General features: G+C 42.7%; 1 protein-coding gene across 1 annotated transcript; it reads right to left on the bottom strand.

Moving 5' to 3' along the window:
- Window positions 1-3,283: 3,283 nt before the first annotated feature.
- CRTAP (cartilage associated protein) lies at window positions 3,284-26,215 on the bottom strand. The gene is made up of 7 exons (XM_074853275.1): window positions 25,697-26,215; window positions 22,152-22,301; window positions 21,379-21,550; window positions 18,793-18,921; window positions 17,046-17,191; window positions 14,528-14,611; window positions 3,284-4,014 (listed from the first exon to the last, which is right to left on the bottom strand). Exons 1-7 carry the CDS (start codon window positions 26,141-26,143, stop codon window positions 3,955-3,957), a joined length of 1,188 nt encoding a protein of 395 aa, XP_074709376.1. The 5' UTR covers window positions 26,144-26,215; the 3' UTR covers window positions 3,284-3,954.
- Window positions 26,216-27,142: the final 927 nt, after the last annotated feature.

Below are 27,142 nucleotides of genomic sequence, written 5' to 3'. Positions count from 1 at the left end.
GAGGATGAATTAGCAAGAAGCCGGTAATACATGAAGAATTACTATCAGTAAGAGCAGGTATTAATTTGAAAAAGATTACATACTTAACACAGTCTGTCAGATACACAGATTTCCAAACTCTGAATCTCTTCCCTTGCTCAAGCTTTGGTTCTTACGTAAGAAAGATTGTCCTGACAGCCAGAAGTTGTGTTTTTCACATAACCAAATATCCACTTCTGTGCACCAGTGTTTGTGACTCAGTTTCATCTTTAGCTTTCAAGCAGTTCCCCATGATGCAGGACACCATCCAACAAGAGATCAACGCAGGACTCACATTGTGTGCAGACCCTTGTGCTAGCCATCTGCCAGAAGTTGTACTTCACCCACCATTCACCTCTAAGAGGTGACTGAACGACATGCTCAGAATTATTGCTGTTTGGGGGCAGCAACAGAGGATCAGAGGCCAACGGCAGCTACCCAGATAGACAGATTTGTTACTAGAAATATGAACAATTATTAAAAAAGCATAATTGTACAAAGCATAATTGTCAAAACCCACAACTGTACAGCTCTACAACAAGCAATACTACCACCAAGGTCAGTATGAATTTCCTCTCCAGAGTCAGCCCAGGGTAAGAAGACGCATGGTACCGATGCTGCATTCAAGTCAGTCATACAAACACTGTGGCTTCAGCAAAATGATGCCTCCCTGAGCATCAGCATCATACTGTAAGTCTTGCAAAAAAAGAAATGGAGATGAAATCTAAATATCCCATCGGGTTAGACAGAAGCTGCTAACATCTGAGTCAGACAACTCACAACTGCAAGGATTTGGGGTGGCAGAAGGGAGGCAAGAACCATATTCCTGCAGCCTCCCAAGAAGAGCTGGCAGGATCAGAGAAGTGGAAGAAAAGACACTAATTTATTGCAGTCACATGTAAATGTTGGCATTTAACAATAGCAGCAGCAGCAAAAAAAATAGTTAAAAGAACCTGAGAATGTTGAAAAAAGCCACAATAAATACTGAAGAACTGGAAGAGGAGCTATTTCTCATTAGAAAAGAACAAGGGTTTGAGAACTACTTGTACTTATTAAGATTGAACTGGCTTGGGACCATATGTAGTGGAAATTAAGAAAGCCAGAAAAAATCCACAGACACTTGAACAGAATGAAAAAGGGATCACAGTGCCGTTTCAGGAGGCCGCAAGAGTATCGGTTGCCTCCTCAAGTTAAATGGAACGGTAAAGGACATCAGACTTCCTTAATGTAGGCTTAACAAAAATAAATCATTGGCTAATGGACTTCTTAGTAAATCATGAAATCCCCACCTGAGAAGGCACAATGGCAGGGGATTTTAGCTGTAATGTTGAGAGCTGAGGAAATGACTGAACATGAAAAGAGATCAGCTAAGGAAGCCTTAGACAGAATCACAAGCTTACCAGAAAATTGATAGTACCCAAGAGACTTGCAGTGGTTGAATAACTGTTTGATGAAGAGGAAAAATTAGGGCTCATAGGTGCTAAATGTATCCCCAGTGTAACCCATTGAAGTCAAATGAATCACAAAACAGGTTAACTCCGGTGGTCAGTGTTTTACTGGTAGAATGGAAATACTACTGCATTTTACCACATACTTTGTTCTTTAAAAAGGATTATACCAGTCTCTGACAATTAGTGCTGGAGAGCGGAAGGGAGTTCTTTAACTGGAAAGAAAAAGCTCTGGGTGGCAAAGCAAAGAGATCCTGGAACTGATTTTCTGTTGTCTCATACCTACTGTAGCCTACGCTACTTGCTTCACCAACAGGAAAAATCTGATTGGAAACTTTATGCACACAAGTTGTATAGTTACGGAAAACCTCAGGCCCAGGGACTTGAATTACAGGCACCTCCCTTGGAAGGATTTAAGGTTTGGTGTTGCAGTACTTACAGACAGCACACAAGAGCTAGGGCACCACACAAACAAATAGGTAGTCAACAGTCAGTGCTTGGCAGAGCTCCTACATCAGTTCGGTAAATGGCGGTAAGAAAAAAGTAAACCAAAACTGTTGTAAAATTAAGGCAATGTAAATGGATACATCCATCTCCAACCAGCTCCATGCCTTTTAATGGCGGGATTTCTGGATTCAAAAGCTAGAGCATTGAAGATAAAGTTATCTGGGCATATGATCTTGACATCAATGGTTGAGTTCCTGAGGACGAAATCTGGAGTTGTCCATGCAGGCTGAAAAGCAGGACAGAAGAGGCCTCCAGAGCAGTAACCTCTCCCTTGAGCACACACACACACCTCCAGCAAGAGAAAATTAGGGACAAACTGGAGACGCTACCCCAGCTGGGTAGTATAATATATGTACTTCATGGGAAAGTAAGTGATGGTTTACAATCAACTACTTGTAAGTTTTAAAAGCAAAGTTCAATTCTTACATAAAATTATGATAAATGGAGTGTTAATATTGTGTGGAAAAAAAGGCATAAGGAAATCTGATATACCCTCTGTATATTCAAGGCATCTCATTACTGCAAGTGGAGCTGAGTAAATCTCCTGAAGTTAAAAGGCGCTTGATAGATTTTTCATTTTGAGAATAAAAGTCTGCCCGTTGACCTCAGCAGATTAGTTGTGATTTATATTAAAAAGGCAAAAAAAACCCAATCTGATCTTTCAGACACAACTTCAGCATTTTAAAATGTTTCATTGCTGTCACACACCAGAGGACACTTAAACCTGACCCTCTGGATTCCCCTTCTTATTCTCTGTAGACACTCAACAGTGTAGACACTATACTTCTACAGCACACATAAGCTATAGCAGCGACAACTCGGCAAGGTAGTATACAAATCATGTTTTGGTTTTCTAGCTCACTTCCATTCAGCTGAATTAGGGTTCAGTTGTAAAAGCACTGAATGCTCTTGTCTCCCCCTGATGTACGCGGGATGAAACCACTTGCAGGACTTCATCCTCTGAGGTCTGTGGGTTTTCTGCTCTTCAGTAGTCTTGTGCACTACTCATCTCTGACAGTATTTTTTGTGCCTTCAAAGTACTTTTGTATTGGACTCTGCCATATAGTTAATAAAAACGTCAAGAATTCACATGCAAATATTTTTCATGATTCCACTTAAAATTGCCTGAGTCTCCACCTGTACTTACTTTTGGATGAGAACTATGCAGATAGTCACACCAGACTGAAAAAAAACATGCAAACTATTTTCTACAGAAGAGAGTATTAAATAAATCCATCATCATTATTTTATACAAGATTGGTCCCACCTCACACAGGAACCACAAGTTGTTTCAACAGAAAGAGTAAGAATTGGTAGGAAGAAGGAATTCTTTATTATTCGGTTCTAAGTGACCTCAGTTTTACATCATGAAAATTAATTTAGTTTTTAAGAAAGATCAACACTGCTTACAGAATTCTTCAAGCAATTTTTACAAGATCACTAATTGTGCTTTGTTAATCATCTTACTTCAGCTATTTTAAATGTATCTTATCTTTCAGGTGCATTGGAATTCAGTATCACTTTATTCATCATCACAGAAAAAGACATACATAAATAACACAATACATAGCTCAGAAAGTCTAGAGGAACTGTTGTCTTCCAGGGTTCATAATCTGACAAAAGTTCTTCGGAATTCAGCTGTACTGTTGTAACTTAGTAGAACAGCACTGAAACGAGGAACCTTAGTGTCAGCCCAGAAAATACAAATAGTCTCTTTTGTTGTGTTTGTGTAAAGGAAAGAAAGCTCAAGAGGAAAACCCATACGCACCAATTCTGTAAATGCACAGTGAAAAGCCACGCTCACGGAAGAGTCAGTGCAGCATGGAAGTGATCTTTCAGGAGTGGATCTTGTGACATAAGGTGGAACCTAAAGGAGCAGCCTTGAGGTGTATCTAACTGGAACTACAGGTGACCAAATACAACAGCAAGGGGCAATGGTGAGTCTTCACTCTTGCAAAACACTTTGTGGTGATTTCACTCATCAGGATTCCTTCTTTTCCTCCACTTCTAACAGCTCATCAAGGAATTCCACAACTTCACCCTAGAATGGATTAAATTTAACAGAAACAAGTTAACCCTGTACTGCAAAATCAGTGGAAAATTTTAAGTATTTTAATCAGAACATAAACTGTAATAACAACAGGTGTCCAAATATTTTTTAACACCCTTCATACAGAAGCTAGCGCAAAGCCTGTAAAATGCAAGTAAATGGCCCATACAGGGGCAGCACAAGTACTTGCAGTGACATACAGACCTTAAAAGAAGGAAATGTTACACTTCCCAGTAAACCCTCCTGTACTTTTTCAGGTATTTAAATAGACAATGAAATCCTCAAACTTAGAAAGTAGAGGCATAAAAGTTTAAAGCACCTGTTAAATTAGGAAACTGTTAAAATTTCCATATAACATTAAAGAATTTTAGAAAGCTTCAAAATCCAACAGAAAAGTGTTTTGTAGAACCATAACTTTGACTTTGCATCTGTCCGCTCTAACTGTTTATGTCCTGTTAGACTCTTCAACACACACCTTAGCCATTTTCAACCACAGATCTTCACATGCCATGCTTCAAGGCAGCAAAAATGTACAGAACCAGAGATACTAGAATGTCTTCCATAGTGGAAACAAATACGTTTGGTTTAGATTCAGACTAGAACGTACTATATTTACAAGCTCCACTCTGCTAATACAGGGTACCAACACAACACAACAATCCAACTTTCTTTATTTAAACTACTCCTAACATAGTTGTATGTCCTATATGATAGCCAATGCCTTCCTGCAGTCAACCCTGACTGCTCTGGGATGATACAGCCCCACCGGCTGGAATCTACTGCCTTGTCAACCAAGCTACAGTAACTGAGTTAAAGCCTGCTGTAATCACTTGCAGCCCAAGGTAACACCTTCAGTAGTGAAAAGCAAGTGGCTAACTCTCAGACTACTCAAAACTGACTGTAGCAAGCCATCTGCTGGCACCCTCAGAAATACAAGTATTTCCCGCTTTGCCTTCCATGCACAGTTCAGAAACAATAGTGTCTGAGATGGGAGACTCCATGGGAATGCCTGTGAGTATTTTCACTTTTTGATACAACTCAAATACCGACCTGTAAGACAGGTGTGGATGCGCAATGTTACATTTCCAACCTTTTATTCTAATAACTACAATGTTCTGTTAAACTGTTTTAATTTAACCACATTTTTTTAAACTTTCCTGTCCTTCCTTTCTTGACATAAACCTATGTTCTAAAAAGGTCTTAAGATATCATTTAGTTTTTTGCCAAAACAAATTGTCACTTTCTGATAGAAAAATATTCTGCTGGAAAACCTGATCAGCTCTTACTCACTTTCATGTTTAAAATAATGAGAATTTATAACAGTTATGTTGAAAGCAAGTCACCCGTGCTTGGATATTCATTCTCCCTCTTCTTTCACCCTTCATTCCAAGTCTTTTTGAATTGTATTAGGCTTCTGAGTCTGCTCAATGAATACTGCAAACAGTATTTTACAATCCTAATTAAATACCAAGCACAATTTTGTCTACAAAGGTATTCCTTAGGAAGACAGCACCTTCCAGACACATGTAGTTTGAGATTCAAAATTTTACAGTTTCCTATTCTGGTGAGGAAAGGGCATTAATTGTCAGTGAAAATAATAAGAGGAAATAGAGAATTTTTGTCTAATACAATTGTATTATTGACATGGTGATTAAAAATATTAACATCACATTTTTCAGAAGTGTGATTAGCAGCGAGAGAAATAATGAGAACCAAGCAAATAAAAATAAAAGCAGGAGGAAATCTGGCTGAAATAACTGCTGCTCTTGTTCCCTGCTTCACAGTTCCATCTCAAAAGACTGTTGACTGGTGGCAACTATGAAGTGGTTTTAGCAAGTCCTGAAGGATGGCAATTTATTTTGCTTTGAATTTGTTCAAAACATCTAAGCATCCAATACAATAAAAAGACAAGAAAAAATGCCAGCACTTTCATATTCCCTACTCATCTTCCTGGTTGCAGGAAATCTGGCAACTGGAAAACAGGAATTTGACATTTCTGCACGTTTTTCTTTGTTAGAAGTATTTTGATTGCCTAAGGAGCCCGATCATGGGAGGAACTCACTACTACTTCACAAATGCACATGAAGAAAATAGCTACGAGGTTCAACAGCCACTGCGCAAGCAGTTGAAAGATCCAGAAACAGAGGCACAGAGGACTTCAGGTCAAGTTTTATAGCACAGCTCCTAGACCTGTGGGCACAAGCATTTGGGTGCCTCTTGAAGGACTACGGATTAGCAGGCAGGTCCCATTAACTCCTGAACAGAGACAGGAGACTGGGAATACAGGTGTCTACCACAGGGGTCCCAGATCTAATTCGGACAGATTCTTTTACACTTCAGGATCATAGTTTAATGAAATAATAACAAATATCAAACAGGATTTCTCTCCTCGGTCTACCTGAAAAGACAACTCTCAAAAGGTGAGTCTGAGAGGTGCAGTGAAAGGCATAAACATCTGACTGGATCACCCAGAATTAAGTATAAGGAAGACATGGGGATTTCAATATTGTACCTTTAGTAACTACACCCAACAGGAACAATTCATATTACTGTCACGCTCGTCAGTAAGATAGGCTATTTCAGAAGACACAGAAGATCCAGACAGATTTCACATTTTTTAATTCTGGTATGTTTTCAAATCCAGAAACACATAAGAAGCCCAAGTTTTAAATAGAAAAGGATATTTAAAAGCAACAGTATTTGAAAAAAAATTGACTGAAATCTCCAGCGCCTGAAACTGAGCTCTACCGGAAAGTAAGATGGAAGCTGTTGCAGTCTAATGAGAAGCACTGGAGAGTAAGAGAGGTTGAAATATGGCAAAAATATAAAAATAGTTGCCAAAACAATATACATACAGAAAATACACTGTAATACAACTGAATAATTGCCTGGATGTTGGTTATTTCTGAAAAGGCAAAAACTCCAGATTACAGTTAAAGACAAGCAAAACCTGTAGTTAAAATACTTTTGCCTGCCTTTCAGGGTCAGAATGTAAAACATTTGCAAGTTGTCCATAGTGTGGTTGGCAGCCTAATGAAAAGGTGATAGTGCTATGTCAGAAGAGCTGATCACAATGTCACACTAGCAGCTATGACCAGATTGATCACTGTCCTTGCCCCTTTAGCACTCACTTGACACCACAGCAGGCATTCTGCACGACTGAAGTCAGCAAGTATTTCACAGGTGTTCGTTCCAGGGAAAAAGCCTCCTGCCCACTGATAGCTAATCATGTTGGCCCTCAGATCTGGAGTCTGAAATGATTCTCTGATATGATTTAAGCCAGGGGTTCTCAACCTTCCCTTCACCACGGATCCCCTTGACATACCTTCTGTGGCCCCAGACCACCAAGACTTAAGTCAAGATTTAAAACACTAGACTGCATCAAATATTTATTTCAATGGTCTCATGAAGGGTCTTCACATTTGGAAAGAAGGGGAAATAAGTTAATCCGTTAATGCACACAGTCCTATTACAGTGTTCATTGCAGTGATGCCATATGAATTTAAAACAATAGCATCAACACTCTTCTTGCTCTAACAGCCCATCTTATGGTATTTTAACGTGCTATATCCAAATTTGATGCCAATATTTACATTAAAATTTGATGAAAAGTTCTTACAATTCTTCTCACCTCCCCCCTTGTTTGTGTTCAGTCACCATATATTTTTGTTTATGGGTCCAGGGCCACCACTTGGAGGAACAGACTTCAGCCCTGTTGTGGCCCTAAAGAGGGCTGTTGGGTTAAGAAAATGTCTTTAAGAGAAAAAACGCCTAGTTAAAGTGGGTCCCACCAACCGTACTAGCTCTGAAAGTACTAGTGCGTCAGGGCAGGTGGGGTGGGGGCTTGAGTATGAGAGGAGCATTGAGGGGAGGGGGCTGTGGGAAAAGGAGGCGCAGTGCTTGCTGCGGGCCAGAGCAAATGTTTCCGGGCTGGACGTTCCCCACCCCTGCTTTGAGCCTTCACAGACCCCCTGTGATGACATCAGGGCTCCCCAGGGGTCTGCGAACCACAGGTTGAGAAAGTGATTTAAGCATTCAGTGTGACAGAGTTCTTCCTGTTATCTGATATGCTATTTGGCTCCTACCTAAATAGGAAGGACATCAAAGTTTATATGCAAAGTCCGCTGCAAACCCGTAATTTTTACAGCTGCCAGCTACTAGAGGGGACAACAGTCACCCAGTTCTAATGCAGGTTACATAAATATGCTGCTCAGACACAGTGCTGATGTAAATCAGAATTGAGCAATATATGGCCCAAAGCATGATGTAGCTGTCTGGCTGGTAGCTAGTAAATCAGCATGTGAAGTCTGACTAAGCTTGGGGAAGAGAAGGGTTTGCTGCCAGACCAGTACATGCCTGATAGTTCGGCCGCCAACAGCTGGAAAGTACACACATGTTGACTGCTCGGTCAGCTGCAATGAAGCATGTCCTCGTTAGCAAGCTGGCCCTCCATCCACAGTCATTGCCTCCTGGTTTGCAGTGGAGGCCAGGTACGTGCTGCAGGTACAACAGCTCTGCTGGCACCCCATGACCTCCCTCCCTGTGCTACCAACCTCTTCCCTCTCCCAATCCAGGGACAGTCAGTGGAAAGTGGGAGTGACAGAGAAGGATGTTTGGGAAAAGATGGGACAGGTGTAGCCTGAAATATGGGAGGTATGATACCAAACAGCAGCAGGGGAATGCTCCCAGACTGGTGTGAGTGGTAGCATGAATCAGAGAAGCTGATCTGATCAACTGGAGCCTCTAATTATCTGTCAGATATGCAAACTGAGCACCCTTGGCTTAGATGAACAACCAAACAGAGGCACGAACAGAAAGAACAAGTTTTGTACCACAGTAATTCAAGGTTTTACAGAGGGTATGTGAGTAGGTGAGTTATAATAAAAAATAATTTTAAAACAGAGTTCTTGGTCAATTCTGAATAAGCTAACCCAGGCTAGTGAGACTGGTGCACTATTACAAGCAAAGCTAAAGCATTTGAAAAAATAAGTCCTAAAAAGGAGAAAAATGCAGAAGTCCTCACTTATTACGGCAAGCTGAGTGTCCAAGACCAAGGTACACATTGGGCCAGGGATTGCTGCCGGCCCTTCCTTATGCAATATTAAATGCTGCATCCACACACACAAAACACAACCTTTTAGAAGAAACATCTGTACTTTGGAGACTCCTGGCTAGCTATTAAAAGAAACAGCAAAGAGGAAAAGCTACCAATACATGGCTCAGTTATGGCCCACTTGAGACTTGATGGTCCAGCACCAACTTTTCTTTCGACAGCATCATTTAAAAATAGTAGCAAGCAGTAGCAGTTGTACTGCTCACTGACAGACCCAGACGCTTTGCCGTTGGTTGCAAAGACTAAGCATTGCCTTCTGCGTAGCAAATTCTAATCATTCGTGGGTCCTTGTCTCCACCTACAATCTGTTCTGTCCCTTCTCAGTGTGGACTGGAAAAGTTCTGGGAAAAAATAGCTTTCCTGCAATAACCCCTATTTTCCACGCAGATCTGCGGATGGCCTTTTCTATAGGGACGCCATATGCACTGCAGTGGGATAGCCTGTTCTTCAGGGAAGTAACAGGGAATATTAAAATAACAGTGTTCTAGACAGAATTAAGATCTACAGAAAAATATTATTATGGACATGCTTTCATGAGTGATTATCAGGGAATGAATAAGAAATGGCATTTATCCTAACTCATCCAACAAACTGAGCCTTAAGAGACAATACACGGAGCAAGAAGAATTGGCTGGATCTTTGTTCGCTTATAATCTATGACCTAGAAGAAAAATATTTATCCCCAAAAATGTCCCCTGGCTGTCCTTCACAGCAAAAATTCAGATTTTGCTAAAGTTCAAAGATCTTAATGACTGGAAACTTGTTCAGCTTGATTCCCTTATGTATTGGGTGTAGGTGGCAAGGTTGTGGTAGCAAGAAGGGTTGCAGGGGTGGCTTCTGTGAGGACAGGTCAGGGCTGCCCTGTACCTAATGAGTTACTGTCCTGTCACTGACCCAGCGACTAATTTGAGTAACTAATGGAAATAGTGACAAAGAGTTAGGTTATGAAAAACAGTGAATTTTGTCCAAGGACAAATAACCATCTGGCAAGAGTGAAGACAAAGGTTTGATATGGACGACTGTGGAGGGTATGCGCTCCGTGGGTCTGGTAGACCCTGCGAGTGCCCACCACACAGCCCAGTGGCCAGCGATATTTTTGGGGGGAGACACATTATTTCGGGATAACAGTAAGGCATGTGTCAATGAGTGGCTCAGCCTGAAAGGTTTATTCAGCCTTCAACTAAGAAAAAGTTCCTTGGTCTAACCTTCAGCTGAAACACGAGAGTTTACTGTAACCACCTCAAAGCTCTCCCAGATCCTCCATGAGCAGTAAAGACCAGGCTGGACATTCCTCACATTCTAGCAGGGGAAAAAAAATCCCTCAATTCTTTGTGCAGAAAAATTATTTGGCCCTTAACTTGTTTATTTTTCAGATACTTAGTCCACAGTGTGACCCACTGTCACATGGTTTTAGGTTGGGTTTTTTCAATATTAAAAGAGCTTAGTTGTTCTTTACATGTATGTTAACTACTTTCTAAAATATTTTTCCATTTCATTTTTTAATGATATATTCTGAACATGTAACTGTTCTCTTCCCATATACTATGGGAGATTACAGTACACTGCAGTTATTACAATAATATTTTACAGTAATCTAATAAATGCGCTTTCCTCTTAACATTTTTATAATGCCTATAAAACATGACTCAACCCAGTTTCAGAGCAACTTCAACATTGCTCCCATTGCACTGAAAACAGAAGCCTTCTAGTGGCTTTGTTTCTGAGCTCCACTCGCTTGCTTTATGCTGCATGCAGAAGCTTAAGAAAATCTGAGCAGGTAAATATTCCTCCTAATGTCAGTATCGGCAGCTTGGGTACATCCTGCCATTTAAGCTCAACCATGCCAGTGGCTTCCCATGGTAGGTGGTTTAAATGGAAGGAGGAACACCTTTGACCTAGATACACATCCATGAGTAAAGAAGCAAGAGCGGAAAGCAGGAAGCTTCTGGAAAGCCAGCCACACGGGCAGTATCTCCACTCGGAAAAGATGATGAAAAAAATCTCCTTTTCTTTTTTCTTTGAAGAAGCGTATGTTGAACAGGGACCATAACAATGCCAATTAGCTGCCAACTGTCTCTGAAACAGCTGCCACCAGCTCTTCTCAGGGTAGCAGTGCTATTGTAGCCGTGTTGGTCTGAGGTCACGGGCAGGGCAGGGTTTACAGGTCTGAAGTTACAACTTGCCGTTACGAGCGCACTTGTATAAATCATTTGAACATATGCAAAAAATGAGTTCATAAAGCCAAAAATATGTTGTTAGCGATTCCTGAACAGAAAAATAGGCTGAATTCAGATTATTGTTTGCTATCAGCAGTCCACTGGGCCCTTGTGCTTTGACACTATTCCATATGTTCTCTTTCCACCAATCCCATTAGTTCAACACTTACTCTCCTTTGCATGACACTTAGGAATGGAGCACTTGAATTTCAGCTACTGTACAAATGGACACACACATTACATACAAATAAAAAGAACAAGATGCCAGAAAAAGAGGGTCAAAGCTGCCAACAGTTTTTCACCTACTGATTAAGTACTGAAAGAAAAATCACATTGCAGGATCATCCCAGCCAAATTCTTGTGGTTCTTATGTAATTTAGAAAGCTAAGTAGCTATCTCTGAAAAAAAATTCCTCAAGAACACTGATTTTATGGGCCAGAAACATGTCTCATACAATTAGTACAGTGCTGAAGTTATATCTACACTAGCTGAGTATCTGGCTCTTAATGGCATTTCAGTTTGCTATTTAAATCTGTGAAATGCTTGGAGTCATATCTATTATAGACTTTATACATTACACATCTGAACAGAAGTCAGAAAGCTTGACTATCCATGGCCAACTAACATGACAACACTGTAATGTTCTTTTAACTTCACTGTGGAAAACTGTAAGGCTATTTAATAATTACTTTTAAGAAAAAGTAATTTGTAGATAGTTGGCACTAACGTTCTCTGTCACCTCTCCTGTGTTAAATGTTTGAACTAGTTTTTCATTTCCTTGTGGAAAAACATTAATAAAGTAACACAAACAGGACAGTATTTCTTGTAGTGACATATGCAAAAATCATTATTGCATGTTCCAGCCTCTGCAATTACTGCAATGTATTATTGGAAGAAGCCACATGTTCTCACTCGCTTTGCTAATGGGATTTAAAAAGACACATGGATGATCTGGGATACAGGAGCACTGAGAAGTCTGAATAAATTGAAATTCTCCACTTGGGAATAATGACATATTCACATAGGAAGAGATCATTTTGCCACATCAATCCTTTTGCTTCACTCAAGGAAAGAGAGTTGATTTTTTTTCTGAAGATTATTTTATGGGCTTGTTGGCCCACAAGCAACTTCAGACAGCAGACATGGACCACGGAAACTCACAAAAGGTATGGCCTATGGCCCAAGAAGCACATGGTTTAAATAAACGGAGTGCACTAGAAGAGAGGTTGCCTCCATCCTTAACAATTTTTAATAAAGCTTTTACTGTAACACCTTATCTGGGTTTTTCATCAGTTTTCAGCATACATATGGAATAAACTTTTCCATCTGTGCCAGGAGAAATATTAAAAAAATAATTCACTTACACTACCAGGTCCTGCCCATATAGCAGAAACTGCAAGGTAGTGATTTTACCTTTGTGCTATTACTGCTCTGTCTGGACTCCCTGGAAGGCTCCCGCAGCCAAAGACAAGTTCTGGTGGCCAGGGATTTATGAGTTCACTACCAAAAGGCAGAGACAAGCCAGAGGCATGGACAGCCTCCATCCCTCCCAGGTTCTTCAGTCCGAGTAAGGGAGGGCACAGAGGCCCTTCAGCTTTTCCTCAGGAGAGAACAGTAATTTTCCTACTACCACGAGAGTGTGGGGTAGCGGTATCTGTGGCACGACCAGGCTCAGCAATTTTGGTTGTTTAACCCAAACATATAATCCAGGGTAATGTGACTTCCTTGTCACTTTCCCAAAAGTTTGATGTTTCCACTGTACTTCCCTCCTGCAGATTGCAGTCATTTATAACTGCAACAGTGAAATGGGTTACAGGAACGAATGCCAGCAAATGAATGCTTGTTTATTCTATACACAGTGCTTGAGGCTGAAGATTGTTTCTATAATCCCTTCATGTAACAGCGTATGGGGAAAGCCCTCACAACAGGCTGCTTCTCCCCTTCCTTAATTACTCATCCCTGTGTTTTGAAGCAGCAGATATGAAAGAAGGAAAAAATTACAAATTAAGTTTCTGTCTAACATAAGAAAACATTATGGGCAAAGCACAAACCAACAAGGGAATATAAAAAAGTGCTCAAGTATTTCACACCCTGATGAAAATCCATACAGGCTAGTCCTCATCTATGCTTAACCTTATAACAAGCTTATTAAACTGTCTTTCATGGAGTTTTATCACAATGGAAAGTCTTCCTAAAGTCTGGTAACCTTGCAATGGAATTTTACATATAGAGTTGTTTTCAGGTCACTAGCATACTGAAGGCAGCAGACATGTTATTATTTCTCCACTATAAAATATTATCTCTCCCTATGTGCTAGATAACATAAAAATTGCAAAGGTGATTTCATTTTTTAACATAAACCATCTTTCTCTTTTTTAACTAAGAAAGACCTCAGCAGTGCTCATTACAAGTACCCTGCCCCATGCCATAACTGAACTTAGCTCTTTGCCAATGCCAACAACAAACTATTCCATCATTTGAAGATTTTTTTAAACCTTTAAATGAAAGGTTCAGAAAACAAAGCAAAACAGAAGGCAATCCAAAGCCTCCATGATTTATACTTTAATTTCAGCTGTGGGAGACAAAAGAAAAGCCCTTTCAACAGTTTAACTTTTCTTGCACAAAAATCCACTTCACATATTTCCAGTCTAATAGCAGTCATTATATGTTATTTGGCCATGAATCCTAACCATTTAAGAAGCAAGACTGGGTGACCAAAAAGTTACTGTGAAGAAAAAAATAACAGATAACAAGACTTCCTTTTTAAAAAAATTATAATTTAGGTGGTTACTTCTGGACAAAATTATAAGGATCTTTAAATCTAATTTCAACATTTCAGAAAAAAAACAACAGAAAAACGTTGGGTTTAAATATATATATACTACTTCTCTGCCCCCTGGTGTTACAGCTTGCAATGTGGATTTTATTTTTTTGTGGGCTCAGTGCATTATATTTACCTTTGTGCTAATACTGTGTATTTTTTTGAATGGTACATGATGTTCTTTGGGTTTGTTTCTTATATTCCATTCATAAAAGAAAAATTTATGATAAATTGATCACAGTTACAAGAAGACTTTTCCATATTAGCTAAATCCTGGAATTCCATCTATGTATCATCTTCACTTTAATGTGATTGCTGGTTTTTTGACTACAATTTCCTTTCTAGAAAACTCACCTCATCATCGTCCATCAGATGTTCCTTTGCAAATTCATACATTTCCAACTGGAGCGTGGTTATGTTGTGGTATCGAACCGCCTCCTATCAAAACCCAAAATTTTTATGTTACTTTAGGGTAGCAAGACAGCAGTGTCATCACATGTCACCTGAAACGACTCCAGTGAAGTCAGGCCCAGACTTAGTAGAAGGTGGATCCCAGGGGGAGTTATAACGTTTGAGAAAGGAAACAGCAGAACAGCAAGCAGCGTATCCAATGTCTTCTGTGGATCTTTCTAAGCACAGGCTCCACCGGTGTGAGAAGAACAAAGCACTCTCCTCTTTCTCATGTTTCAAAGCATTGGCGAGTCTGAGACTAAGGAATGAGACTGCCAGAGCTGAGCAGCAGTCCGTGCCTGCATTCCAGCGGGCTTTGGACGTGAGAAAGCCTCTGTCTCCCTGTGTGCTGGCGTACAGCGGCAGGCAGTTCTGGGAAAAAGAGACGCTAAGCTATTTTGCATGATAATGACTCACCACCCCGCCTGAGTCTGGGCTAGGGAAATTCTGCACGGTCACCCACATGTCCCTCCTCACTTCCCTGGCTGCTTGCCTGGACAGCACAGTTTAGCTCAGTCACCGACTCTCGTATTTGTGAATACCAACGGCAACCTACTTTGATTGTTCCGTTTAACTCTTTTTGGGGAGGAAAAAAGGGACTTCCTCTTTCACAAGAATGTCTAAAGCTTAGTGCCAGAGACAAATGCTGCTGTCACCCCATTACCACTTTGTGAAAATAAACAAGAGGCGTTATGGTTTTCACAGCAAGTGATTAGGACAGCAAGCAACTTCTGTTCATAGCTATATGGATCAAAGTACAAGAAAATACAGCTGTCTGCATTTAATATTTTATATTTAAAAACTAAATTATCTGTAGTCCCCAGCTCCTGAGAAGTTATCAACAAAACATTCAGAGCTAACGTGTAGGGCCCTTGTTCCGTCCTCTATGCACATGTATGCCAAATCTGACTGCAGTTTAACACTGCTGCTACCCCTCACTCCCACCACCATCGAACACTGTCTCCAGTATGACTACAAAGCACAGTTCTATTCCCAAAAGCAGTGACAAAGGAGTGGTCCCCTCCACCTCTGAGCTCAGACTCGCTGCTGCTGCCTGAAAGAACCAAATGCATTTTCGCTGCCTTCTGTCTCAGCTGGCCCTGCAGGACAGGCCTGCGTCTCCAGCGTGTGGATAGGGTGTGTTGCACATAACTCAACAGCTAGCCACAAATAACAAACACTTAACTCAAACGGAGTGGTATTTTTGACTTGAGCTGGCTGGCCTGAGAGGAAGGAAAGCGTAATTACCAACTCAATGCAACCTATAAGGTGTACGTGAACTGCTCTGCAGTGCTGCTACAGATAAGCCAGTCACCTTAAGCACTGCACAGATGTACCGAGTTCAATGCAGCATTAAGAATCAAGGGTCTTTGGGCCAGTACAGGTCTCGGTGACCGAGATGTCTAAAGAAGCAACACAGAAAGGGCAACTGGAATGTTACCCTGCGGGATGGCTGCTGTTGCTTCAGCTAGGTTAACGTAACTGACTCTTCCACAGGGAAGTCATGCCCTAAGAGAAGGAGAAGGTACTAAATTTAATTTGTGGAACATGTATTGCTAATGACTAACTACTTGTACAGCACGTACCACTTGATGCCTGAGGAGTCACTCAGGTGTCACAAAGCAGTTAATTCAGTTGCATGACATAAATCCTGGTAACAAGAAATGACAGAAATCCAATTTGATTGTTGGAGTCCAAGCTGCAGGAGTCCAGAAACACAGCAAAGATGCTTTTATATTTAAGATTTCCTTGGACATGGAAATTTAAGAACAGCAGAGAAACCCATTTTTAGAGTAATTTTTCAAAGCCAGATCACAGTCATTGCTGGATGGACTGATGTTTACTGTGGGTTCTTTGCAGCAAGTATTCCAACTGAGATAATCAGATGCAATATGGTCCTGAGCCTTTTTCCATCCTCATCCACCTGACTATGTTCTAAATGGAATAAGTGGAAATTGAGTTTAGCTGGGGTTATCATATCTGGACACATTCCAATGCCCACAGATCCTGGAACAACAAGCAGGTGGGCAGCTACATGTTGGCAAATAGTAAGTGACTGACAAAAGCCTGAATGTCACTGGAGTGATCTTTTCATCAGGAGATTTCAGGGGCCAGCTGCTTTATTTACTGAGGTATAAAGATATAAATATGCATAAGTGGCAGACAAGTACCAGCATGAATTTACTTCTCATCATATTATATCCTATTGTAGTGTATTTCAACACAAAAGGAAGAACTATGACATTCGCTGTCTACATTACACAGTACATCTCTGTGTACAACTTTCTATATGGTTTTAATAAAACAGTATGTATTTACCTCCAGAACCAATAGATAATTCCCATTTTCCCAACCTCTGACCCACTGAGTTTCAGGGAAATGTTTGAATGTATCTAGAAGGCATTTTAAGTAATGCACCTACCGATCTGGGCTGAAAATCCTCTTCTTTAAGTCCCCATTTGTCTTTGTGGTATTGATAATAGACCATGTTCTGTTTCATTACTTCATCTTTCTGGTCAAACAGAAGGTAACTAGCAGCACAAGAAGCTGCATTCTTCATGTCATTCACTAATTAATAAACACACACACACACAAAAAAAAAATCCAGAAAAGGTAAATGAACAAACTCCTACTATTACCTAAGCTCTGAAAATCTCAGATGGAAACAGAACCCAATTTCTACCTCCCCAACAGCTGCATAGAAGAAAAGAATTGCTTCCCAGAAAGGATATGCTATTTTTGTGTTCTGAAACAGGCAAGGCCATGATTCAGAAGTGAGGACTTACCTCTGATGGTTTTCTAGGAAAATCCTAAACCAATGTCCCTCTCAGGTATCCCAGTAACAGTGAGGCATCAGCCCGTAGCTGGTGATACCCACTGGGACATGTATTAACAAACAAACAAAATATTAAATTAAAAAAACCCCACTTCTGGGTATTAGAACTGACAAAGAGGGAAGAGTCAATGTGTAAAACGTGTAGTCAAGCAACATAAGCAAAAGTCATTAATGGGTTGATGCTATGTGGCTGAATGTGTCTTCCCTTTGATGCTGGATCCTGCAGAAGCAGCTGTAAGGGCTATATGTGTTCTTTACAGTGCAAGTAGTTCCTCAAGAAACCACAAAATTCACTGAATGATTTAACTATCAAATATATAATCACTGAGCACCAGAACACTAGAATTTCTGTTAAATGGTGCCCTCTTTCTTCCAAACCTATCAAATATATAGTCACTGAGCACCATTCTAACAGGATTATAAGAATCCACTAGGAAAAAGCAAATGTTATGAAATACTCTGTAGGTTTGTCTGTGGAAGAAATTCTGAATAGTAAATTGAAAATTGAGTATTTATTCAATACAGTAAGTGGTGTTATGTTAAATGTGTTGCCTTGAAGTCAGAATCTTTCTTCTCTCTAACTGAATGAGTTAGAAGTTTAAGAAAAAAATTCTTGTTAGAGCTATACATTCAGCTGCTTAACAACCATGTGGACCTGACAGCTTGACCACCATGGCTTTTTGGTACAAATCATGGGGTTTTGTTCACAGGTGTACAAAATGTGTCTGTGCCATTGCACATGTTCCAATGTATAGGAAGTGCCTGACACTGTTTACTCTAACATGTTACAAGTTACTTCAAAAAGGCAGAACTGGTGTATCATTAAAACATCTAAAATACACATGAACAACATTTATCATTTCTATGAACATTCATCATTTATATGAAACTTTGAAAAGTGTAAGCAACTAGTGCCCGGAGTAGGTACCATAAAGAATGAAGGGCAGTGATGGATCAGATCACGTTTACTCTGTAACTGCCTCATTTTTCCAACACCCAAGTGGAGACCAGTCACAACCATGCATAACTTAAAACAGAGGCACCTGCCCTGGGGAAAATCCAGCCCTTAAGGGACTTATGTTCAGCAATTTATTTTCTCATGGACAATTTTATGACCACAGGCTCTATACATAACGTTTATCTCCCATGTCTGTTATACAGGGAGAAAAAGATGGCAGGCAGCTCAGACTTTCTATCCCAGAACAGATTAAAAAGCAGATTCTGGAGGCCACTATTTACATTCTAGAGCATTATAACTAGAGGGAAAAGATTATGAATGGAAACTGTCCCGCATCACCCCAATGTTATTTAAGCACATTAAATCACTACTTACATTTATAATAAGCAAACTGCAAGTAATGGTACATGGTGGCCACAAATTTCTCAACAACAAAGCCTCCTATAATGGGTGTCAGATTATTCTCGCACTGCACTTTGCATGCAAGGACTTCAATATAATGATCTACAAGGAAGAAAACAACACCACAGGATATGGATAGCGCACAGTGAATTGTTGCAACCCCTCCCATTAGCTGCCCATTATAATTTGGCCTTATAATGCTCTCCTGGGTCCGGCTTATCTGGATCTTGCTGCTTGGAAGTACTGAGCATCCATCTGAAGTACATATCAAGTACTGGTACTCAGACCTTCTGTAAAAATCAGTGCAGTCTGGACTTGAAATGTATCAAAGCTGCAAGTCCAGAGAACTAAGGTTTCACTGACACCTACAGGCAGTAGGTGGTAGGTTTTATATAAACTCTTATGGAGTATCGCATTATCTCCCGCGGACTTTACAGTGCTATTTTTTAAAAAAATTTTGAGAGCCTTTGCAATTTCATTAAATTATTGCATGAATAAGGTCCACGTGCTGCTGAGTAAAACTGTGTCACAGAGACATACAGCAGGTGACTGCAAAATAGAACTCCAGAGATGGATGCATTTCGTGCTTGCAGTTTGGACGTTCTAAAAGAGAAGACAGACATGAATATGCCGCCCGCTGCAGAATACCTTTCCGCAAGAAATGTTTAAGTTCACAAGCTTACCCGGTCTACAAAAGCTTGCTACAATGGGATAGGACTAGAGGTGATCTTATCTTCAAAAAATACATTCCGAGAAAACCTTCCATCAAAGAATTTCAAGCATTTTCAGGATATATAACATTAGACAACACCACCAAACAGAAATCTTTTAAAGCCTTAGTCTCCTGTTAGCCATGTTTGGCAGGTCACCGCAAGTCATCTAAGCTTGTGCAGCAAGTCTCTGACCAAGGCAAAAGAACAGCAAAGGGGCCTTCCCCTGTTTTCATCAGAGAACTCCTAACATGAAGACTGCTGAAGCTAACTAAAAATAACTGGCCAAATGAAATTACCAGACCCATCTTTTACAAGAGCAATGGAGTCTCCAGACACAGTAGTGTTCAATTCCAGCCAGCACTTAAAAGCAGGAACACAAGTTCCTCAGTGAAGCGATCCCATGCAATAAGGACAGCTGGCTTCCAAACATAACTCATTGCTCAGGGATACCTACGTACCTAGTGCAATCACCAAATACTTCTGGTTAACACTTGTTGCTGCATCTACTTTCTGCAGTCAAAACCACAGAGGCAGGATATATCTCCCTGGAGCAAGAGCACAGTTCAGTCCAGGCAGAGCAAGCAAATTTGAGTTTTCCTATCTCAAGAACAAAATATTTGAAATGCACGCACATAGCCGTGGTAACATCATCATGGTGATGGTGATGCCACTACTACTGCTGGGAATTGCTCTTTCCTTCCAAGAAGGAAAAGGAAGGATGACAGCAAGTGCCAGTTACAGCTGCGCATGGGCACTGTACTCTTTACAGTGGCTTGGGGGTTATCCTGATGTCAGGGCTCTGAGCCACTGGGGAAGAAAGCGTGTTTCTTGCTTTATCACCTGTAATTTGACCTTCACTCCTTATCTGCTGTCCTAGGCAGCTGCCTGCTTTGCCCAAGAGTAAAGCATGGCTTGAAGAATAGCCTGCAATAGCTATTCCATGTCAGCGGTACTGGTGGATACCAACCGATTCCATGCTGTGAGAAACTGTGAGCTGCTCATGCATCAACATATTTCACAAAAGTCTCCCCTCACCAACACATCTAATGGCTTTAAGACAAAAAGTTGGGCTGGTTTTCCTCCTGGCAACTTAGAAATTCTGTGGTATTTTTCATGTCTTTAAGTTTGTTGAGAAAACATGGAGGCGTTCTCCACACAAATATTGACAACAACACTGGGACCAGAGCACTGGAGAAATTACTTGTTTCTTTCACTATCAAAGAGCACGGGAAACGTGTATGCGCCATTTTGACAGCAATCAAAAAGATGGTATCTCTTTTTCTTTGCAAATCAGTGTATTTTTTTTAAGCTATGCATTAAAGAAAAAGAAATCGTATCTTCTGGCAAAACTCTGCTGTAGGAAAGATGAAAAATAAGCAGCAGAAACTTGTCCTATTTATGAGAAAGGAGATATGTATGACCAGTGATACACAAACCAGAAAGCAGATTTTGAAGGCAGGCTAACCACTGAGCCTCAAAGGTGGCCAAACTGATATTGAAATGATGGCCAAGAGAGCTGTCTGCATAACTACTGCTAGCTGGATGGAGTAGTTGTTATTACTTACACATCTATTTTATTCTGACATAAAAATGCCACGTCACTGTAAGAACTCTCTGTTCTCATTTTCTGAGAGCCCTCATTTATGTTACTAAAAAGAAGAAAAAAAATGTAAACCAGAATTCAAGCAGTTTTCAGTGAATCTAATGAATTCCGATCAGACTGTGCAGGGGGCACCATGTGCATTTCACACTGCAAACCGAGGAACAGGACTTTGGTAGCCAATCCCACGGATAAACTGAAATGCACTTTTGGGACATCCTTCCTTACTGCTTCCTAACCACCCACCTGCAATGGAGAGATAGAAGTCTTTAAAATCTTTGATCTCTCGGGAGCCTTCACAGGCTGCTGTACAGTCATCGTAGGATTTGAAGAAATCAGGAAGAGCCAGTTCCATGTCCGAGATGGACGTTCTCCAGTTGTCACCATTGTATGCTCTCACAGCCCTGACAAAGAGATTCTGAAAAATTGGCAGGAATGAAAACCAGCAGTAGCTGATCTATGGAAAGCTGTGTGTAAATTCAATTACAGTAAATGATCTCTCTGCATTTATATAAACTGTTAACCAATTAATGTGGATGACTAATGGATTTTACCAGGTATTTTCTAGAGAACAGAGTAGGTAATTCCATTTCAGATCAACAGAAAAACCTGCTGGACAGAAGTAACAGTGTGAGTCTAAAGCACAGGTGTTGACAAAGATTTTTCAATGGAATCTTAACAGCAAATGTCTGAGTTCTTTTAAGCTGTGCCACTACACCACTCATGCATTTGAATAACTCTATGCGCCTGCTTAGCTCCAGTAGTGATCTGCACGTAGTAGCTTTCAGGTATGCCACCGTCTACAATTCACTACGACTCATTTATGGAACAGTGATCTGCCTGAGAGGTGAGAATCACTGAATGCATCAAGAATGCAGAACAGAGATGATGGAGAAAGACAGCAATAGGGAAAGGAGAGCAAGAACTGAGAACACATAAGCAAATGAGATCCTTGAATCTCACACAATAAGAGGAGTAACAGAGCAGTTCCAGAAGACCAGACTGAATAAAAAGCATACCTCATAAGGCTTTGTCTCCAAGTCTTTAATATGCTCCTCAGCATCAGGTATGCTCTTATAGTAGGCCATATTTCTTTGCATCATCTCATCATCTGGATGCTTCAGAAGAAATGTGTGAGCTGCTGCAATAGCTTTTGGAAGATTATTAGCCTAAACAGGGATGGGGAGAGGAGGAAGAGGGAAAAAAGGTTAATTGGAAAAAAACAATTCAACTTTCCCAGTTTTTGTCAATGAACTTTCCCGCAGCCTCTACACTCCCAAACTTACTTCTACTGAAACCACAGTCTCAGCAGATACAATGGTACAGTAAAACTGATACAATTCTTCTCAGTTTTACTCCTAGCTGCATCACTATGAACAGGGTTTTTTTCATTTTAGAAGTCTATTATTGTTGCAGATAGCACAGACAATGATTGTAAGTCAAAAAGATGACTTTTTTTCCCTTCCCCCTCCCCTGTTCATAAAGCTGACGAGGCACAAGATTATAATGTCGCTCCTGTGTGAGATTAATCTCACGGAAATTAGTGATGCTCATCTATGGCTACTGGGCAGGAGTCATCACTTACCATGTTTGCGTGATGTTTATGTTGCTTATTTGCCTAGCAGCACGGAAGGCAATATTACAACAATATATCTTCCTGATGGTGTTATGAAGTTAGAGCAAACGGCAGGGACTTGCTCAATAATTGTGTCCTAATGTACTATGTGATTTTCTGTACCCATTTTTAAACTAACTTTAAACCCCATCAGAGACACTTTGTGAAGTACGCATTCCTCATTTACAACTCAATGTGCCAAATACGTATGCACTTCTGTGTGCATGCATTTATATTTTTATTTTATATAGATACCTATTTTAATAAAATATATACTATATATACACATATTTAGGAAGAGTGAAAGTAAAAGTCTTAAGTATTTGTGAAATGTTAAAACCTTTTCCCTCATAAGCCAAGATCCGTATCAACCCCTCCAGCGTACTGATGTGTAGGCGATACAGAGTTCCACCTCACATCTGAATTATGGAAGTGTACGTACAAAACAAGGAGCAAGAATCACAAGCACGTATGCACATGCACTCTTCTGTTTGCATCCATAAAAGGTACCCTTTCATTTCAGAAAGAAACTTGAGAGACGACTACACCAAAGAAAGACTTAAACCCTGACACGAGCTCTTGCTGCTGTGCCACTCCGAGTGTCCCAGCGCTGGAACTCTGCCAGCTGCCCTTCCTCTCTGTCCCAAAACTATGCGCTTCCAGTCAGCCCAGACTGTGCTCAACACGCAGGGAAATCTCAGCTGCACTTTCGTCAAATGCCTGCTTGGTTTCTTTTGTGCTTTATGCTTTAACCCTGTTTGTTGGTATGCTGACAGCTCTCTCATTTTTGCTTAGTCCATAATTCACTCTTGGTTTCAACTTTCACCAGTACCAAAAAAAAAAAAAAAAGTTTTGTAGAAACACATTCCTAAGCAAATTCAGTGGCTACGAGAAAGCTCCCCCCAGAGGAGCAAGCGGCAGCACAGAAACATCTACTCCCAGGATCTAAGACGTGGCAAGATTTCACTGTGGAACCCACCTGAATAAACACATGGTCACTCTAAAAACTTACATAAAGCATCTCCCTCTGCCTTCTTCCTATATTATAAAAGCTGTTGGCGGGGGTGGGGGTGGGGAGTGACATTCCTTTCCTCAGAATGCAACCAGCCAGGAAAAAATCATTTGTATGGAGCAGTTTGTAGCTGCAGAAGGCCCATTCAGAACTCCCCAAGTGAGTGATAAGAGCTCAGAGCTGGCCTACAATCTAGTAAGAAAGACAATGTAAACAACTGGCACTAAAGGCAAGAACACCAAACGGCACTGCCCAAACCTACTGCAACTGTGATTGAAAAACCGTTTAGAGGGAGAGGGAGGGGTTTCTCCAATTTCCCTCTCCCATTCCTACCTGCCAGCTACCTAGCTGTATCAGAAACAGTAAGTAGGAATGATTTTTGCTGTGATCCATGCATTGCAAACTTTGTACATACCACGAGGGGGGAATGGGTAGTTAAAGTATGACAAGAAATGGAAACATTTGTGGTGATGTCATTTTGGTACCCGTATATGGCTTTGAGACTGCCAGGAGTGCCTGCCCAGTCTGTTATTCAAAAGAAATGTCCCCTCTTTGATACCTTCTGTTCTGTGTGTTCCTGTTTTTACAAGAACACATTTCCTTGCATCTGTTTGTGCAATTTGGGAAAACCATTGAATATTTTCCTGAGAAAACACCACTCCTACAAATAAGACACAGCAACAGTTAAGAAGACGTGTGTTTCCAAGCAGCAATCTCAAAACCAATGCACAAGCATACAGCCCTGTATAATGTATACTGGGATATGTTGGAGTGAATCCCTAAAAGAGAAAACAATCTAACCAAAGAGCTCAGCTTGTTTTCTCCCCCCACAGATGTCCCATTTACTTGAAAGGCAAGTAATTGCAGTATCTGAGGGGATGGCATGAAGGATGGACCTTGATTTAGAGAACAGAAAATGAAGATGAAAAGGAAGGAGAAGATAATCAATTAGATCCTGGACAGATGGATGATAAGAAGCTAGAAAAATGGGATGAAATCTGTTAAAAGAGGTGTGTGTCCCCAGTCTTGGATGACCCAAGATCAAAAAGTAAATACCATTCCAGGGGCCAGCAGCCAATTTTCGCTATATTCCTTCCCGTGGTGTAACAAAACCGGTGTTTTGCAGGCATCAGGCTATCTGCGAGTCACAGGCTGGGGGCTGCTGCACCTGAAAGACCTGGACCAGAAGAGAGCAAGCGAGAAAGACGGAGACGCTGAGGAAGAGGAAGCAGCGAAGAGCGCCTGCAGTAGCGGTGAGATGAAGGGTCTGAAAAAGGTTTCAGAGAAGGTTAGAAGAAAGTAAGGCGGATGGAAAGATGAGAGGGGCAGGGGTAGGAATGGCACAACGACAGGACAAGGCGCAGGGTCCGGTGGCTGGGGGTCTGGGAAGAACTGGGAGGGGCTAATCTAGAGGACGGGCTGGATGAGCTGTGGAAAAACTGGTGAAGAGTGAGCTGGGCGGAACTATGTGGGCAAGAAGGGGGAAAGAGAAGGCACACGGTGGTCCCACTGTGGGTTACACGAGGTGGGCGAGAGACGGGGCCGAAAGAATCGCCACGGAGAAGAGGATGATACGCAGGGCCGGCAGCCCGGGAGGGGGATAAATGGCGGTGGGGTGGGCGACAACCGGCGGCTAAAGTGGTGCGGAGGAGGCGATGGGGAACGAGGCCGTGGCCCACCGTAACCTGCTCCGAGGGCCTGGCGAGAGGCCGGCACGACCGGAGGCTCGTCCGGCGCTGGGTGCAGGAGGCGCCCGCCTCCATCGAGGCCCCGCAGGGACGTGCCGCGCTGTCCCGCTCCCCCGGGGCTGCCGACAGACTGGCGTGGCTCGGCCGGGGGGTGACACTGCACCCGGGCAGCTCTGGGGGGCCGCGGCCGGGGCGGGGAGCGGAGCCAGGTCAGAGGGGAGGGATGAGGGACCTGGGGCCGGGCCTCACCTTGAAGTAGGCGAACTGCAGGTACTTGTAGGGCTCGCGGCGCTGGAACTCCCGCAGCAGGTCGCGGCCGGGCTGCGCCTGGCGGAAGGCGGGCAGCCCCTGCTTGCAGCGCCGCAGGCACTGGGCCCGCCGCAGCACCCCGGCCAGCAGCTGCAGCTCGGCCAGCGCTGCCCCGGCGGCGGGGGGATGCCCGGCGGCGGGGGGCTGCCCGGCGGCGCTGCAGTTGCGGTGGCAGAAGGCCTCGCTGTCGCGCAGCAGGCGGTAGAGCCGCATGCTGACCTCCAGGTAGCTGACGCTCTCGGGCCAGTTCTCGGTGCTGTACTGGTCCAGGCCGTAGCGGTAGGCGGACTCGAGCGGCATCAGCTCGTCCCGCGGGAAGCTGCGGAAGCTGTAGCGCTCGTACTGCGCCCCCGCCGCCGCCAGCAGCGCCGCCAGCGCCAGCCACATGGCCGCGGGGTCGGCCGCCCACCGGCCACCACGTCGCCGCCGCGGGGAGAGGGGAGCGCCGGGGCCGGGGCGGGGAGAGGCGGGGAACGGGGGGCGGGAGCAGCCGGTGCGGCCCCGCCCCGGGGAGGGTGTGCGCGGCCGGCGGGGGAAGCTGGGGGAAGCGGGGACGGGACGGAGCGGGGGGTAATGGCGGCGTTGGGGGGGGGCCGCGGGGGCCGGGCTGTAGCCGCCCTCCCGTGCAGGGGCCTGCTGGGGAAGCTGAGGAGGAGCGGCCCCGGGTACCAGCGGGACGAGTCCGCCCGGGGACACCCTTTTTGCCCTCTGCCCCTTTCTTTCCGCTCTGGGCTTTTTCCCCCTTCCCGGCTTGCCCTGGATTTGCTCATCGTCCTCCTTCCAGAGCCTCCTGGGCCCCAGGTGGCCACTGGCCGATGGTGGCCATGGGTGCAGGGCCACGGGCCAGCTCCTTTTTGTCCCGCCGGCGTGGCGGTCTGCAGCGACAGCGCCGCTGGTGCTGGCCGGGACACCGGGAGGGGCGTCCTGCGGCGCCTCGGGTGGGGAGGGCGGAGGTGGGCGAGGCCTTTGTGTCCAGCCGGGGGTGGGGGGGGGGGGGGTCTTCCCTCGTCCCTTAGGAAGAGGCCTTCACATTTGGAAAGAAGGGGAAATAAGTTAATCCGTTAATGCACACAGTCCTATTACAGTGTTCATTGCAGTGATGCCATATGAATTTAAAACAATAGCATCAACACTCTTCTTGCTCTAACGGCCCATCTTATGGTATTTTAACGTGCTATATCCAAATTTGATGCCAATTTTTACATTAAAATTTGATGAAAAGTTCTTACAATTCTTCTCACCTCCCCCCTTGTTTGTGTTCAGTCACCATATATTTTTGTTTATGGGTCCAGGGCCACCACTCGGAGGAAGAGACTTCAGCCCTGTTGTGGCCCTAAAGAGGGCTGTTGGGTTAAGAAAATGTCTTTAAGAGAAAAACCGCCTAGT

The sequence above is a fragment of the Strix uralensis genome, chromosome 1 (genome assembly GCF_047716275.1).
Source record: "Strix uralensis isolate ZFMK-TIS-50842 chromosome 1, bStrUra1, whole genome shotgun sequence".
Classification (NCBI taxonomy): Eukaryota; Metazoa; Chordata; class Aves; order Strigiformes; family Strigidae; genus Strix; species Strix uralensis.
Note: the sequence above shows the minus strand (reverse complement) of the source record. Positions and strands in the feature narration are given on the sequence as shown.

Excerpts from the sequence above, each read along its gene's own strand:
- CRTAP (XM_074853275.1), bottom strand. The coding sequence starts at position 26,143 with ATGTGGCTGGCGCTGGCGGCGCTGCTGGCGGCGGCGGGGGCGCAGTAC. Across the intron at positions 17,192-18,792 it reads GCAGTTTGCTTATTATAAAT|TGAATGACATGAAGAATGCA; the intron begins GTAAGTAGTGAT and ends TTTATTAATTAG. Across the intron at positions 14,612-17,045 it reads AGGATTTTCAGCCCAGATCG|GAGGCGGTTCGATACCACAA; the intron begins GTAGGTGCATTA and ends GGGTTTTGATAG.